This window comes from Pinus tabuliformis, chromosome 1_2 (assembly GCF_031772625.1).
Source record: "Pinus tabuliformis cultivar Carrire ecotype Pingquan chromosome 1_2, CPIR1, whole genome shotgun sequence".
Lineage (NCBI taxonomy): Eukaryota > Viridiplantae > Streptophyta > Pinopsida > Pinales > Pinaceae > Pinus > Pinus tabuliformis.
Genome location: NC_142298.1, coordinates 956,427,764 through 956,445,659, shown reverse-complemented (window position 1 = coordinate 956,445,659; position 17,896 = coordinate 956,427,764). Strand labels below are relative to the sequence as shown.

The following is a 17,896-nucleotide window of genomic DNA, read 5'->3' as shown; positions in this document are numbered from 1 at the left end:
CAAACTTCTTGTCCTTCACACCAAAAGCAATCGTCTTCTTGGTCTTGCTCAACTATGTATAATTTGTGATTAATAAAGTTGACATCTATATGGGGAAATACCTCGTAATCTGACTAACTAGAAGCAGATTAAGTTCCATACGTAGCACATAGTAGTCATTGAGGAACATCAATATAGTCTCTAGAAAGGAAATGTGGACATTTCCTCTACTGGCTACTGTATACTCTTCCCCACCACTGAAGATCACTGAATCCTTGGATGAACAAGGCTTATATTCTGTGAATTAGTCCTGCATGTTGGTGAAATGGTGTGATGCACCGAAATTGATGAACTGAGCAGAGGGGCTGGGCTGATCTACTTGTGTTGTGACCATGAATGCATAGAAGGTTGATTCCTTCTCTGTATACTTTGCAACATTAACCTGTGACTGAGGCCCTCCCTGATTGGTCTTCTGGTTAGCCAACTTGTTCTGCAGTGCTTCTTTGTGTGGCTTGCCTCGCCACAATAATGACAAGTAATGGTCTTTGGACCCTTGGTGTCATCTTCACTGCTACTCTGGCCTTTCTTCTTTGGTCCCTTTGCCTTTCAAATTGGCAGCAAAGGCTTGCTTGAAATCCTCTGTCTCACTGTTGCTACTGAATTGTTCCTTCTATTTATCCTTTTGTAAGAGCTTATTGGAAAGCTCTCCAAAGATCAAGTCAACATCTGTAACGGTGATGCTCAGGGTCTCATTGAAGTGATCATAAGCACATGGTAAGCTTTTCAGTGTGATTACTACCATGTCCTCTTCTTCCATCATTCGACCAATCGCTTCCAACCTATATTACCCGATCTGTTGACTTGTTGATCTTGGGGGAAGGATCCCCAGATCGGATCCAGAACCGGATTCAGATTCGACTGAATCCACCCAAAATCTGTTTGATAAATGTTTCAAGTGCTGATGGAAAGAAAATTGTCCACTATAAAATGAATCCCGAGATTCATATGTGCATCTTGTCCTTTTTGGTTTTTTAAATACAAAAATTACAAGTTTTCCCTGCAGTTTCGTGTTAGCCGAATTTCAATGCCTGCGCTCATTAACAGCTGGACTGTGAACCATGGATGGTTTAATTCGAAATTCAAATTCAATAGTTCTTATTGTAAGTGTCGTCATATGGTGAACAGTGTAGCAGTGGGTATAGGAGCGCCGAATTTCACCACCCCACGCTTTCTTTTCCGTCTGGTTCACTAAAGACCCGAATGTCACCACCAAACGGTGTAATTGTTGATACGTTGGCTTTCTGTCGGGTTTACTAAATTTTTTCTTTTTTATTTTTATAATTTAAACGGTTATGTATATAGTTGTTAAAGTGTGTCTATATAGTATATATTAATTAGATTATATAATCGTATGCCTTACTTTTATATCTATATTATTTATATTATATAATTATACTATATAATTTTTGTATTCAATTAAAATAAAAATTTATATACATTTAAATATTTAAAATATTAATTTACTCTATCCTTGATTTTCTGTCGGGTTCACTGATATAGTTATTAAAAATGTGTGAAATATAAATATATTAATTTATAGATTCAAATATAAATAAAAATTTATATACATTTAACATTTAAATATTTAAAATATTAATTTACTTTATCCCTGATTTTCTCTGTCGGGTTCACTAAATAAATTTTTAATTTAAAAGGTTATGTTTATAGTTATTAGAAGTGTATAAATATAAATATGTTAATTTTTATTTTTATAATTTAGAAGGTTATGTATATAGTTATTAAAAAGTGTATAAATATAAATATGATACTTTATTTTATGCTTTATTTTCTGTCGGGTTTACTAAAGAAATTATTAAATTAAATAATTTAAAAGGTTATATATATTATTATATATATGTTTTATATCCCTATTATATATATATATTTACATAAATATCATATATTTTATTAAAATGTTTAGATAAATATAACATAAATTATATATATTTAATTTTTTATTATTTAAGTCGTATTTTTATACTTAAAAATGTTGATTGGCTAAAATCTTTCCTTCCTCAAAACATAAGGAATCAAGCTAACAACCAAAGACTTGAAGCATTTGATAAGAGTAGAACTTTGCCCCTTATGTAACTCCAATGGATTAGTTTATGTAGTTAGGTTTTGTCTACACATAAAGCTGTAGTTGCATGTCAAGGTCATTAAATTGTATCAAGAGAGATTAGGTTAGTAGCCATAAGTATTGTAACTATATATATATATATATAGCACTTGTCATTTCCTTGCCGTATTTAGATCCCGGATTTTCAAAAATATGACGGATCCGGATCCTGGTAACTTAGCTTCCAACTCTTCTTGGATGTCCTCGAACTTGAGCAAGTGCTCCTATAATGATGCTACCTTACTAGTTGTGATCGAAAATATGTTCTTCGAAAAAAAGGCTCTACTTTTGTTTGAAGTCTCATGTAGATCTTTCAAGTGCGCTTCCAAATTGATGCTGAGGTCTTCCCTGCATGAGCTTTAGGAAGACTTTCATCTGTTGCATACAATTTGATAAACATTACAACTTCTTTGTCTTGGCCATCAAACTTGCCTTGGTGTTTACCTGCAATACTGTGTCGTGTGTCCTTGCCGAGAATGATGTCTGACAAACACATATACTAAAAAATGCCCAACATATGTTGCTTCCAGGTATTGTAGTTCTTCCCAGAGTATTTCTGGTTGCCTTCTACCAAGATGTTGGACAATGAAGCCATAGATACAATTCAAGAGTGTAGCAAAATAGATGGCTCTAAACAGCTGTAGCAGCCATTTAAGACTGAGAATCACCCAAATTTGTGAGAAATATGTCCAAATCAGCCCAAAAATACTAAGATCTGCGTACCAATAGCTGAAACTTCACAGATCTAGATAGATCTACCCTCCAACAGCTAAAAATTTGTTGGATCTGCTAATAACCGTCATCAAAACAGCCAGTTTCTCATTGGATCTGTTGAAAAATAATAATTTTGCAGTAAAAACTTTCAGATCTGCAAATCTGGGCAACAATATACTAAAAAATGACATCAGTCTGCTTCCAATTTGTCCATATTGCCAAGGAAACTGAGAAATAAGATATTTTGAGCTGTGAAGCAACATTTTCTGCACTTTCTTGAGTAATTCCATGCAATTCTGTACGACCACGCTATTGTACGACTGTTTTGTATGACCTTTGGAAATGATGGCAAAGAATGGTGGTTTCAATGAAAACCTTTTGGCTCTTTATTATGCTATGCAAATGATCCCATGATCCATCTCTCTGCTGGTATCAGTGCCTTGTTTTTCATGGTTTTATGCACTCATCAATCTAATCACGCTTTTCTGTTTCTCCAGATCATCATACGACGCAAGAGAAGAGCATACTTAGTGAATTAAATTGGCTCTGTTACCATATTATGGAAACTGTGCACATAAAGAAACCAAGAAAACTCTAAAGATTTTTTTGTATCGAGTGAATAATGAGAAATCAAAAACTTTCTTATATAGGTTTTAATGCAGTCGAGTCAGTCGACTTGATGAATGTGGGATAGACCGAAGTACACACTAAAGTGAAATGTGACAAAAAACATAAAATAAACTAAAGTCCAATTGACTTTTGTAATGCCCAAGTCTAGTACCTAATTGGCCATTATTAAACTAATAAGTAATATATACTTTAATAACCACTCACTGTGCGTAGGTGGTGCAAGAAGTGGGTACACAAGTGTTTGAAACAAAGATAATATAGATTAATCGAAGCAAGTTTCGTCCTATCAAAAGAAAATGACTCTAGCATAAAATTGAAATATAGATTAATCGAAGCAAGTTTTCGTCCTATCAAAAGAAAATGATCTTTAGATCAATCCTACAAATATCAACTGTCTTAATTAAGATGACCCATGTAGAGTTTGGCCCTAGTTGCCAATTTTAACATATCAGAACTGGATTATTTTTGGTGAAACCAACCTGAACCAATCGATTAAGGGTACGTACTGTTTCTGTTGAATGTTCCATACTGGAAAAGGCTGGTTCCATACTGGAATTGGTGATAATGTCAAAACTGACCGGTTCTGTATGGAACCATCCAGCTCCATTCTGTACGAAACCATATAGCTCGTGATGGGGACAACTTGAATATTTAAAAAAAATTGATAAAGCATAAAAAGTTAAACATGGAAACCCTAACGCTATTTAAAGAGCTTCCCACCCTGCATTTGATTCACACAAGTCATTGGAGCAATTTGGATTTTTTGAGCTGAGTATCTTGGGTTGATTTGGAGAGCTGATTTGAAGAATTTGTTGGGCTGATTTGGAGAGTTTTAGAGCATCTTTGTTGATGTATTTTGGTTCAGATATGGATCGCACTTTGCGTTATTTTGGTTATATGCACCCTTGCTTGCTACATACATGAGAAACTCCTCATATTTTTGTATGATGGTTTGGATTCATATGGATGCACATGAATTTGTAATTTTTCCAAAATTTGAATATTTTATTTATTTTTTGGTTTACTGGTTTGGTGGTTTAGTTCTGTTTTCGGTTTTTGTTTAGTTTTGATTTCTGTTGTCGGGCAGTTCAATGATTGGTTTGGTTTTGATATCATTGAGAGGAATTAATTGGATATTTTAGAACTGTTTGAAATGGATGAAGAAAGTCTCCAAAATTTTGAAATAAACTAGAAATGAAAAAATACACCTCATGTTGGGTGAAGTAAATTCCATCAAGGATAAGAAGATGATATTATAATGTTTACCAGCAAGGATGGGAAGTTGATATCATCATATTTACCGGGATGAGAAGATGTTGTGGTAACGCTAGTAAATGATCAATATGGTATGAAACTTTCTTGTTATCTTTCTAGCCCACGTAGCCTTACAAGTAGAGCATGGCTTACATAAGAATAAATACTTATCATCTAAAGAGTGGTACCCAATGCTCCATGGAAGCGTACATCTCAATTTGGTGAATCAGGTGAGAAGGAATATTGAAAAACATCAGCTTATGACTGGATTTTTGAAAATAATACCAATCATTGTGCCCTAGTCAACCAATAAACTATCACTACTGCATTAAATTGAACCAATGTAGTGTTAGGAATATTATCACAAAGATTCCCAAATACTAAGTGTCTCAATCAATAATTGTGGGGGACAAGAAGTAATTCAATTGAATTAGTTAATTAGTAAAATATAAAATATATACTTTTTTTTGTCCCCTATATTCTCTATGTAATTAGTAGTTGTGATTTTGCTTTTCCACATATATTTGTTTATATTCAATCTAACATATATTCGTTTATGTTCAATCTAAAGTCACATATCATTGTGGAGGACAAGAAGTAATTCAATTGAATTAGTTAAGTAAAATATAAAATATATACTTTTTTTTGTCCCCTATATTCTCTATGTAATTAGGAGTTATGCTTTTGCTTTCCCACATATATTTGTTTATGTTCAATCTAACATATATTCGTTTATGTTCAATCTAAGTCACAAATGACACTTACACTGGGACAGATAGACATGAGTTTTGGGCGTGTAGACCATTGAAATGGGATGTGTGTATATTTTCTTTTTGTTGGTTAACCTTGGAGGTTGTTTTTGTCTTTTGTTTTGTTTATTATTTATTCTTATTTTTTTTATTTTTTATTGGTATTCTTCTATGTGGTCCATAGACCCTGGAGATCAGTGGCCGCTACATCCACAAACTATTTGTACTAGTTAGATCCACTGAAGGGATCACTTCTTGCTAGCTCCGCCACAGACCCTGAACTCGCGGGTGTCGAAAGAATTGAACCCGTGACCTCTCAATTGTTGAGATTTTTTTTTTAACAAAGTTAGTTATGGTATGTTCATTCGAAGAAAAGGAGGCTAGAGCCTTGGTACAACTCTTTTGAACAAATCTAGATGAAAACAAAAGCAAAAGTCCAAGATCTGTGATGCTCTACTTTAACATGAAACTGAAAGATACCTATTTTACCTACCACATATAGCTTGTAGATTCTTACAAATTGTTGCAACAACAAACTACATTTACAATTCATTAGCCACTATGATCGGATTCAAAGCACTATGATTTTGTTGAGGGTGTTGAAAGAATTGAACCCGTGACCTCTCAATTGTTGAGATTTTATTTAACAAAGTTAGTTATGGTATATTCATTCGAAAAAAAGGAGGCTAGAGCTTTGGTACAATTTGTTTGAATAGATCTAGATGAAAACAAAAGCAAAAGTCCAAGATTTGTGATGCTCTACTTTACCTATTTTACCTACTACGTATAGCTTGTAGATTCTTACAAATTGTTGCAATAACAAAATACATTTACAATTCATTAGCCACTATGATTGGATTCAGAGCACTATGGTTTTGTTGAAATTTGCGGTGAAGCTGACTTTGTCTCCTCCTTTACTCTTTGTTGATTGATTTCTCCTCCGTCTAAGGATGAGCGCTGCTTTGATCAATGAAGCTAGAGCTCTCAACAAATTTCTTTTCAACCTTATTTGGAGAGAATGTAGGGCTTGTTCAGTATGTGAGCAACGTTGATTGATCTTGTCTAGGGAGTTCCTGAGGTTGGTGCATTGGTGGAATAAAAACTCCATCTTTGAGGAGCAACGCTCCTTCCACTGGTTATGCAAGACTTTGATCTGTTCCAATTCTTTTTTAAGAGAGTTACAGTGGGGACAACCTTGATTTAGATCCATTGGATTAGGAAGGGCGGAGGATAAGAATGTGAAGTCTAGAAATGAAGATGGTGCTGACAACAAAGAGGGGAGGAAGGTTACGCTATAGAAGAGAGGAGGATCATAGCAGGTACTGAGGACACCATAGGGTAAAGGGATCAACGTAGAAGATAGAGTCTCAAAAAGAAGTTGCGTGCTGGGGCAAGAGGGGGACGTTGGGGTAGATTTATGGATGAAGGGGAGCAGAGCTACTTCATATGAACCCTGTGAAGGATCGAGTGGAGATATGCGATCATGGATAAATCCAAAGAAAGCGACTTCAAGTATGAGCTCCTATCTGCTTGGGAATTTGAGCTTTGACAAAAGGAGATATGCTTCAGATTTCTGAGGAGTCTGTTAGCCTTGAGGATGGGACATATTTTGGAGTTACCATGATTCCTTTTGTACATGTGAACAAGTAGATGATTAGGGAATAAACTTAATAGAAATCTCCCCATTGATCCTGGCCTCTCTTTGGGGTCTGAAGCATGCTTTGTTTGCTAGTTCGTCTGCCCTACTATTGTTTTCTCTAACGACATGATAACAAGCAATATCTCCTAGATTCCTCAATTGATGTTGAATTCGAGAGACTATTTGCCGAAGGTTTGCGTTTTTGGTGGTCAAACTTTTGACCATCTGATTGATGAGGATGGTCAAATTGCCAATTACAATCAGATTCTTGAGATTTCGCTCACAGAGCATCTGTGCACCCATAATAAAGCTGTAAGCCTCAATCTTGTTGTTAGGTTTAGAACCTAGCCCCTACTCAGAAGACACTGTTTCTCTTCCCAAATGATCCAAAATGATGCCACAAGTGCCAACTTGGTTGAGATTTGATTTAGAAGCGCTCTCAAAGAAGAGACACGACCTCCTAAGAGTTTTTAGCCAGTCTTTGAATTCCTGAGCTTTAATACACACCTTCCAGTTAACTAAACTGAGGGGATTTCTCTTGGGTAGATAGTCAATGTTGGAGGATCTGTCCAGGGCTAAGTTGAACCAATGTCTCTCTTCATCTTGGTAGAATTTTAATATATATTTTATTGTTCCCTTTTGAGAGAATGGTTTCCATGGAAAGGCTCCAAGTTTTGGCCAAGACTTTTCTGATTTTAGGTTTTTTATTTTGAAAGATATACTTGTTCCTTGCTAACCATAGTTGCCAACATAAGAAGGCTAGGAGGCAGGTCCAGAAACGTTTGATCATGACTTTGCTTTTGAAGGAGTAAGGATAGTTTAGTTGACAAAGAATTAAAAATGCTAAGAGTGGGATATACATGGACTTGGAGGGGACTTACCAAGGCTTGCCAATTTTTGTTTGAGAAATCACAGGAAATGAAAAGGTGATGAATGGTTTCCTCGGCTTTGAAACAGAGTGGGCAGATTGAGGGACCATGAATGCCTTGTTTTCTTAGGTTTTCAGTTATGAGAATCTTCCCCTTGAGCATAGTCCATATGAATACTTTGATTTTGGGAAGGCTTTTGGATTTCCAGACAATTTTACAAAGAGGCCAGTTAGGCTGCTGTTCGAGGCTCTCTTAGAGTTTACCATATCCAAATTTTATTGAGTAGTCTCTTCTAGTTGGTTTTTATTTGAAACTGTCTTGCTGCTTGAAACGAATAGGGGCCATTCCTTTGAGATGATGAAGAAGGAGGTTCCTTTGTTGGAGGAGCTCAGGAGGGACTGTAGGAAGATTCCATCCATCCCAAGTATTGTCATGTTGATTCCAAGAAGATATTTGATCTAGATTTGAGATGCATTTATTTTGAAGCCAGAGCATGAGATGTTGAATGTCTTGGTGAGAAGATAGAGAGGGCTTACCCATAATGCTATCCGTCTAGATGTTTATTTCTTGTCCCCCTCCAGGGATTCTAGAGGTATTGGCTTGAATTAGGGGCAGAGCTTTTTTGCATAGCTTCCAAATTTGCGAGCTTGGTCTATTAGGAATCTGAGAGGTGAGAAGCTAGTGTTGAGAGACAGAGGTATTTATGCTCTAAAACTTGCTTCCACCATGAAGTTTCTCCAGTTATTAGCCTCCATATGAGTTTAGCTCCCAGAGTTGTGTTCATCAAGCCTGGATGCTGAATGGAAACTCCTCCTTTGTCATAAGGTGCGGTTACTTGTTTCCAGCTTACCAAACTATTTTTTTTGTCTTTGTTTTACCTCTCTGCCAGAGGAACCTTCTGATGTTCAGCTCGATTTGTTTTTGAATCCCAGCCAGAGCTTGTATGATTGTGAACTGATATAAGGGAAGGGCGAAGAGGACAAACTTTGATCAAAGTGATCCTCGTAGCCAAATTAAGCCATTGCATTCCCTAGTTCAACATTTTCTTCTTCATTTTATCTAAAGCTTTTGTCCATACCTCAATCTTCATGAGACGATTTGAGATAGGCATTCCTAAATGCTTGAAGTAAGACCAATTTAATTTGAAGGGAATTCCAAGTATTTGAGAGATGCGCTGAAGAGTTCGATTAGGGGTATTCCATCCAAATACGCTGCTCGTTGAATGATTGAGAAGTCCTCTCGAGGCCTTCAAAAATTGATCCAGGGCGGATTTAGATCTTTTGGCAACAATATAAGAAGCATCACCAATGAATAAAGTGTCATCGGCAAATTGGGAGTGGTTCATACTTTTTGTTGCTCTGTTGTAATGAATTATAGTGATGAGCCCTCTTTTCCTGCTGTATTCTTGATTTCTACCGAGGGATTCAACCATTATTATGTAGAGGAAGGGAGAGATAGGGGAGCCTTGCCTAATTCCCCTAGAGATTTGAATTTTTTTTCCAGGTATTCCATTCATTAAGGGGGCGATCCATGTCCCTTGAATACAAGCCTTTATGATGTCAATGAAATATTTTGCAAATCCTAATTTGTCCAGAACAATGAGAAGGAAAGAATGTTTGACTCTATCAAAGGCATTAGCCATGTCTAACTTCAAGATGAAACCTTGCTCATTCTTGGAAAGGCTAGAATGGATAGTTTCTTGGACTAAGAGAATGTTGTCACTATTTGCCAGTTGGGGACAAAGCCACTTTAATTGTTAGAGATTAGATGTGGGAGGAGAGCTTTGAGATGATTAGCAAAAATCTTTGTTGTGATTTTGTAGGAAGAATTGCACAAGGATAGGGGTCTGAAGCATTTAAAGGAGGTTGGCCTAGATTCTTTCGGGATTAGAGCCAAGAAGGTTGAATTTGTATTTCCTCCAATTTTATGCTTGCGGTGAACCCAAAGAATCATTTTAAGGAGATCTTTTTTGATGAGTTCCCAAAATGAATGATAGAAAGCAATGGTGAAACCATCCGACCTTGGTGCTTTGTCGAGATGAAGGTTCCAAATGCTGTTTTGAGTTCCTCTTCCTCTACTGGATTGGTTAGAGCAACATTTTCCTTGTTGGAAACTATATTTGGAATATGTCTTATGAACTCTTCATAGCTATTTGGCTCTTCCTCAGCTGTTAATAACCTTTTGAAATGTTGATATGCCTCATCTTTGATTTCTTCCTGCCCCTTGATTTCTACATTCCCTTCTCTCCTTATCTCCTCAATTCGATTCTTGATTCTTCGCATTTTAGTGAGATTTTGGAAGAAGGCTGTATTCTTATCACTTGCCTAAATCCATAAGCTCTTGGATTTGATTCTCCAACTTTCCTCCTCTTTCCTGTTGATTTGGTAAATCTCCCAAGAGAGTTCCTTTTCTTTGGTTTGCAACTCTATAGTGTCCTCTTTGGTTTCCATCTTTGCCTGGACTTGGTCCAACTCCTTTTGGAGTTCTATTTTCTTTTGCTTTGATTCTTTGTAGTGAGTTCTAGCCCATTATTTGAGAGTGATCCTGGTCATCTTTAGCTTTGTTTCCCATATATATCCTGGTGATCCACTAATACTAGATTTCCATGTAGAATGCACTAGCTGCTGGACCTCATCAATGGTGGACCACAGAGGGTTGTATCGGAAAGGAAGAGGGCCCAGGTTTATGGATTCACCAAAGTTTTAGAGAAATAGGCTTGTGGTCAAAAACTATAGATGCAAGGATTTTTGTTGACACTGGATCTGATCTGGAGACAAGGCTGACGTGAATCAGAAAACGATCTAGTCTTTCCTTTATATTGCCTGGGCCTATTCTTCTGTTGCTCCAGGTGAATTTGCTATTCTTTGGGATAACATCCATTAGGTTTTGATCTGCTATAGTGCTTTCAAGCTTATCTATGTTTGGATCAGGCAAAAAAACACCTCCTCTTTTATCCCTCGCCTTCATGGCCAAGTTGAAATCTCCTCCAACTATTATGCTTATATTTTCTTTTGATTCTAACTAGTCTGCTACAGATTGCCAACAAAGTTCCTTATCTCTGAAGTGAATTGGGGCATAGAGATTGAAAATAATGATTCGCTTTCCTGAGATTTTGTTTTGATCCAATTTTGGTTCCACATTGTACAAATTCCTCCCGAAGCTCCTCTTGCACTTATTGCTACACCTTCAAAGTTCTTTTGTTTTTGGATTATTGAGACCATTTCTTCCTCAGTTAATTTGGTCTCTTGAAGTAGAAGGAAATCAGGGCTTAGATTTAATAAGGTCTTTTGTTGCATTTACTTTGGAAAAGTGCCCGAGATCTATACAATTCCAGAAGACAAGATTCATTATTTACTATGTGATGGATCGAAAGATCCCTTGCCTCTTGCTGTCTGATTTCGCATGTTCCTGACCCCTACTCCTTTGTCTATGTAGGTGTCCATTGGTTGTTGGGTGCCCATTGCCATGTCTTTTTGTGTTGGTCCATCACGTATTTCTTTATTTGGTTTTCTTCTTGATTTTTTATGATTCTCTAGAGGGGCTAGTGTTTCTTTGGATTTGTTTCTAGTAAGAATCCTATCGAAAGAGGGGACAAGAGGGCTTGAAGGGGGGCAAGGAGAGGTTAGGAGAGGGAGAGGCGAGGGATAGGGTAGAGATGGATTGCTCTAGCTCGCCCTCTTCGCAAGTGAGAGGAAGGTCAGAGGCAAGGGGGGCTAAGGAAGCAAAAGGATTAGAATCCAAAGGATGAGATAAATATGAGGAGGGAGGAGCATCCGAAGAAGATGGACTAGAATGAGGAGGGTCTACTGATTTTGATGATTTGTTTCCTGATTTTTTTTACGTTTCACTGTTTCCCATTGGGTTTCTTGTGTTTTAGCTGGTTCCTCTACTGCTTGTTTTGAACATCTATTTGCAAAATGACCATATTCATGACATACCTTGCATTTAAATGGGAGTTGTTCGTAGTCCAACTATTGGATGTGAGCCCAGTTGTCGACCTTGATCTCCACAGCGTCTGGAAGGTCCTTACCCAGATCGACTTCCATGTATATTCGTGCACAAACATGAAGATTTTCTTTAGGCTCGCTCCCGTTTATCTATTTTCCGATTGCATTGCCTGTTGCTCTTACCGAGTCGTCTCCTCAGCAGTGAAGAGGAAGATGAGGGAGGCAAACCCAAACTGGGACTGCATTGGGAACATCAAGCTTTGGATCGAAGTCAGGAGTCCATCTATTCAAGTATAGGCCTTTTGTATCCATGAAGTAAGGTCCATTTCTGAAGATTAAGTCACGATCTTCCTTGGATTCAAAGTAGAAGGTGAAATATCCCCTACCACAGAAGCAGATCGAGATTTGACCTTGGGTTTTTGCAGCCCAGTTTCTTTCCACCCATTTTTGGACTATTTCTGGAGAGGGCCAAAGTCCAGTAAATTGACCAACCAAGCCACGCTCAGGCAGAGAGAGGGTAGCTCTGCGAGGCATAGCAGGAGGAAGATCAATTTCAGGAATTTCTTCAGTCTGCTTGACAACTTGGAGACAGATAGACGGTTGCGAATCTCCAAGCGAAGCGATGAGGATGGAAAAGGCGATGGAAACCACATCAGGAGGGGCCGCATGAGCAGAGGGAGCACCCTCCGGATCAGACTTTGGAGGGACCCTCAGGGGAGAAAACATGGGGGAATGCTTTGTTGCAGCAAGCTCAGAGGAGGGCGTGAAACAGTAGGTTATCTCCTCAATTGTTGAGAAATCTTAATGGCTATAACTAAGATGATTTCTCTTTAACTCGATATATTTTTAATTTTCTTGATTATTATCCTCTTCTCTTATTATTATGTTGTTCTTATTATCAAACAACTATCAAAACAAGAAGATCAACAATGCACAAGAACACAAGATATAGGCTGCAAGCTAGGGCCAAAACCTCTCCACTTGAGAGGAATACCCCTTTTTCTTCTCTTATAAATTCTTCAAATGACGAATTCCAAGGCCTCTAGACCAAGACCAATGATTGACCAAGTCTGACCTTTTTGATGATGTGCTTCCTCTGTCCCAATCAAACCTAGTCAAATCTCTTCCGGCTGCACAACTTCGACCCCCAGTGATTTAATTGTGGCCTCTACCGCAGGTCTGAAATTTTCAGCTCTTAGTAACAGTTGTCGCTTCCACATGTGTGAGCAGATTTAGGGCTTCCAAGGCTTCTCTTGACCTTTGCTTGAGTTTCTCCTCCTTCTAGGGCTTGTAGATGATCCATTTGACCTTCCTTTGACCTTCTTCCTAGAATATCCTCAACCTCGATCTTGCAACAACAAAACCCTAGCTTTCCTTCTTCGCACGAGAGAGAGAGATAACCCAAACAATTGTCCTTCGCCCTTCTTCACAGGAGGTCTAGTTCCCTCCAATATATAGGCTTCCAAGGAGGACAAATGCCCTAATTGAGGCTGACTTCTTAGCGGGCAAGCTGATTTGGTCTTGGAGGGTATTTTGACACTTCTATATACAAAAATAATTCTTTTTACAAGTTACAATGTGCCCGATGGGGTCATCTTCATATGACAATAACTCTTTTGACTTCTTGACCTTAGGACAAACCCTAGAAGCACTCAGTGGGTGCTTGACCTCTAAATATTAAACCTTGAGCATGAAACCCATGCTACAAAAATAACAATAATAATTTTTCTTTCATTTTATAACATACAATAATCAAATTACAATTCATATTTATGAAGACCGAACCTAGTTACACATTTCAACATCAATAGCTAAGGTGATTTAACATCGGGAAGTCGACCAATTGAGCTAACCCTTAGGGCTAGACCCACAAAGTTTTGAATCAATGACCTTTAACATTACGCTCCATCATCGACTACTCTACATCCTGTGGGCATGTGTATTTATATATTACAATTACAAAATAAAATATAGGTGTGAAGAAGCACATTTTTAAAACATTTAGAAAACACTGGTACCACTAGTGAGTACATTGAAATGCAAGAAATTATAATTCATATAAAATTGTTGTTTAGAACCATAAACTGCAAGGGTCTTTCAACCAATGACCTATACATAAGGAGTGCTTTAGCAGTACACTCCATCACTGATTCCAATTACAAAAATAAAGTATAGATGTAAAGAGGCAAATTTTAAAGCATTTAGAAAAGATTGATACCACTAGCTACTGCATCAAATGCAAGAAATTAGAATAGACTTAAAATCAAAGTTTAGAACCGTAACGGAAATTTTCTGAGTTATTTGATGTCATAAAAAATCAAAATATATTATATAGATGATAGATAAGATCATAGATGGTTATGATACCAAGGCTATAGATGGGGATGTTAATGGAAAATGCAAAATAGGATATAACCGCATGGGAATTAGTGAAAATTGTATTCCCAAGTGATTCAAAAACAGATCGGGGGACTTTGTAGTAACTTAATTACGAGGAGGAAGCTTTAAAAGCTCAGCTTGATTTTGAGTGAGTAAGTTTAGCTTGAATTTAATAAGTTGATGCTCGACTGATCACTTGGCTAAGGTTGCGGTGTAAGTTTAGCTTGAACTTAATAAGTTGATGCTCGACTAATCACTTGGCTAAGGTTGCGGCTGATCAGGACTGTCTATTATATATTCGTAAGTTTTTGTGCAGATATCTCTTTTCCCACAGTTTGAATATTTGATAAACAACTAAATTTGCCATATTGAAGAATCTCATACCTTGTCATTCGACGATAACTAAAATTATCAAAAGTGACATGATCTAGTATTGGTTCAACTAGATTCAAGTTAGTTAGTGCCAACTCAATGTTTTTGTCCAAATCTATATTATTAGGAAATACATCTCATATCTTAGTCCTTAAATCCCTCTTCCCTCATACAGTATATAAGATATAACTTCGAGTGCACATACGCCATTGTAACTGCTATGCATTGCTCAAACATGTGTCATTAAAGAGCATGCATATTCTATGATGTTCTCTGATTCCTCTCGCAACAAGAGGATGATTTAACTTGATATAGGAGTTGCATGAAGCACTCGTAGAATAGTGCATGCTATGCCATGTGTTGCCCACCAAGCACAAGGCATCTTCAGCCCCATATCTTTAGACATAAATAGCCTTTGAATCTGTTAATGCAAGTGGAAAACACTAGGAATCCCAGCTCAACATTGTTAGGGGTGGTTATGTCTTGATATGTCTTGCTAGTTCCCAGATTTTTGTGATTTTGTGTTTATTAGACTTGAGCGAATAGACGGGATTTTGTATTGACTTTGATATATCATTTATGTCTTGACATCCACTACATATATATTGGTGTTTTTTCTTTTCTCCATATTTGTGTACCAATGTGCTTATTTGATTTTGCTATTTGCTTATATTTAAAAAATTAAAAGAATGAATTTATTTTGTAATTTTAATGCTTGCTGTGGTTTACTGTTTTTTCCACCTATTGTCCTGTTCTCTGTAGCATCGGTGATATTTTTGCCACATTTTCTGATGTCCCATTGTACATAGGATATGTGTCTTTTCTTGTCATGCTTAGTAACTATCGTGGCATGCATTTTAGTTTGCTTGTTGCATGAGTTAATGGTTTTCTCTATGCTCTTTTGCCCACTATCAATATCCACGAATATCTGCATCTGCATTAACTCACATGCCATGCCTCTTAATGATTTCTGCTGCTTTAAAAATATTTATATCTTGGTTATTCTGATTGTTTTTTCTTTCATTCTTTTGCAGTAATGAGCCATCATTGAGTTCAGAAGAGAGGGCGCAGAAGATAAAGCAAGCAACTTTAAGAGCAAACTTTGTTCAGCAGTTGGTTATGTCCACACTGCTTGCTGACGAGTAAGTACCAGGAATTTTCATAAAACAAGGTTAAACCAATAAGTATATATTCTTGTCCAAGTTTCAGGTTCAGGGCGTGCTGAGAAACACTCATGCATTTCAGGAAGATTAGAAAACAAGGGCAAGAGTAGCATCATTGACATTGTGCTATTTCCTTTGCACCTGACTTTGGATCACTGGCTTAAAATATGGCTGATTTAGCCTTGGAAATAGTAAATACTTGCAAGGAAGTCACAAGGGGCGCTGTTATGCTATGCCCTTATAGTTCCACAATATTTGGTGGTTAGCCTCTTGCATTGCATGTTCAAAGGTTAATAGTCGCATTTGGTAGCCAGTATGTAAGTAGTGATGATCCTTTTCTAATCAATCTTTGGCCATGTTTGGGTGGGTTACCCAAGAACATGGTATGCAACGTTGTATGTTTTTTTCCTTTCTAAGTTGGATTGAAACATACAGTGGTGTCTTTTGCATTTGTGGGTATGGGAATATGAGCTGAAAGGGATTTTGCGTGTCATCTTTCAATTGCATTACAATTTCACATTTGAAGAAAAAAGCGGGATGACTAGAGATGATACAGAGATCTGTTTTAGGCAGAGTTGAATGAAATAAAATATATTGGATAAACAAATTGCCAGATTATGAAATCTATCTGAATGTGCGTTGAACATGAAAATACTATTCAGTTGAAGTAAGACATTTAATTGACCAAGTTTTGATGCTTTTGCATGTAGGAAATTGAATTTTTTTACACTGAAAATATATTTTGCATGGTTATGTCTCTAATCCCGTTTTCTTGTGATCCACCATATTTTGTTTCTGGCAAGGCAGATTTCATGTTCTGAAGAATTTGACCTTGATTGATTATCACATGACTGTTTGAATGATGGACTTATTTTAACCGAAATCCTGTTACTGTTAGTGTCAAGAAGTAACTTCTACCAGACAAGGAATGTTTCTGTTTAAAGTTTGGTGCTTGAGGATGTCATTTCTGGTTAAACTTTTGGCATAAGTGCGAGAATGAATATTTCTATTCAATAGGCACCCAGTTATTGAGTATTGTTTCGCTCGAGCACATTAAACTTAGTCTTTGGGTCAATGATGTGGTATTACTAGTTGGAATTTGAGACGTAGACAACTGGATTGTCTAGATCTCTCCAAGACTTTGGGGTTGTGCATACCAAAGAGTATACTGTCTTGGTGATAACCCAGCTAGTACAAAAATCAGCTGAGCAGAAATAATGAAAAATGGTTGTAAATGAGCCAACAAGGACTTTCTGGGTTATATATATATATAAGTGGGGGCCAAGTTTTTCACATGGTCCATGTCCACGAGTCGAATTTGTTGACCCGACAATGACCTGTTGAGTACTGGCAGGTCAAACTCGTTCCTGATGTGTCAAACTCGCTGGTGGACGGGTTCAATATTCTTGTTCTGGCAGGCCATAGGGCATGACCTGCCAATCCAGGTCAAAACCGGTAGTTCTGGTAATACCGGTGTACAGAAATTACATTGAGTGATCATATCGCCGAAACTTGTGATTACTAGTGAGTTGGTCACTTGGAAGAAATGATTCAGTGATTTAGCCGGGAATGAGCAATGTATTAAGTTCTTCGATTCAAGTTCCCTAGACAGATTAAGAGGCTTTTTGATCTCGAAAAAGGGCTAAGGAGGGTATTTATGTGAAAATGAAACCACATCACAGGGATTTGATCCATATAAGTTTATAACTGACCAGCGTACTACTTTTATGAATAAGTTCCTTAGCTTGATTACTGAAAATCAATAAATTAGGGTTGATTTACACTCTTAGATTCAATAGGCTAGAGTATATTAGCTACACAGGATTCGAATCTTCACATTGCAATGGGATTTTGATAAAGACCAACCCAAAATGTTTAGCAGAAATGATATGAAGATTTTTAAGAATATCGATTAGTGATAAATCGTGCTACAGGCATTAACTTAGCATCAGCCCTAGATTTGACGTTCACCTCTGCCTGCCAGATCTTTTGTGTCTTGCGTTTTACATCTCACGCAAATTT

General features: G+C 37.2%; 1 protein-coding gene across 1 annotated transcript in view; it reads left to right on the top strand.

The window, feature by feature from the left end:
- The window catches only part of LOC149209134 (protein DEHYDRATION-INDUCED 19-like), a 61,716-nt gene extending 45,349 nt beyond the window's left edge, over window positions 1-16,367 (top strand). Inside the window, exon 5 of the mRNA XM_089396296.1 lies at window positions 15,746-16,367. Coding sequence (XP_089252422.1) covers window positions 15,746-15,857 — 112 coding nt within the window. The 3' untranslated portion in view covers window positions 15,858-16,367. The remainder of the gene's footprint in view (window positions 1-15,745) is intronic.
- Window positions 16,368-17,896: the final 1,529 nt, after the last annotated feature.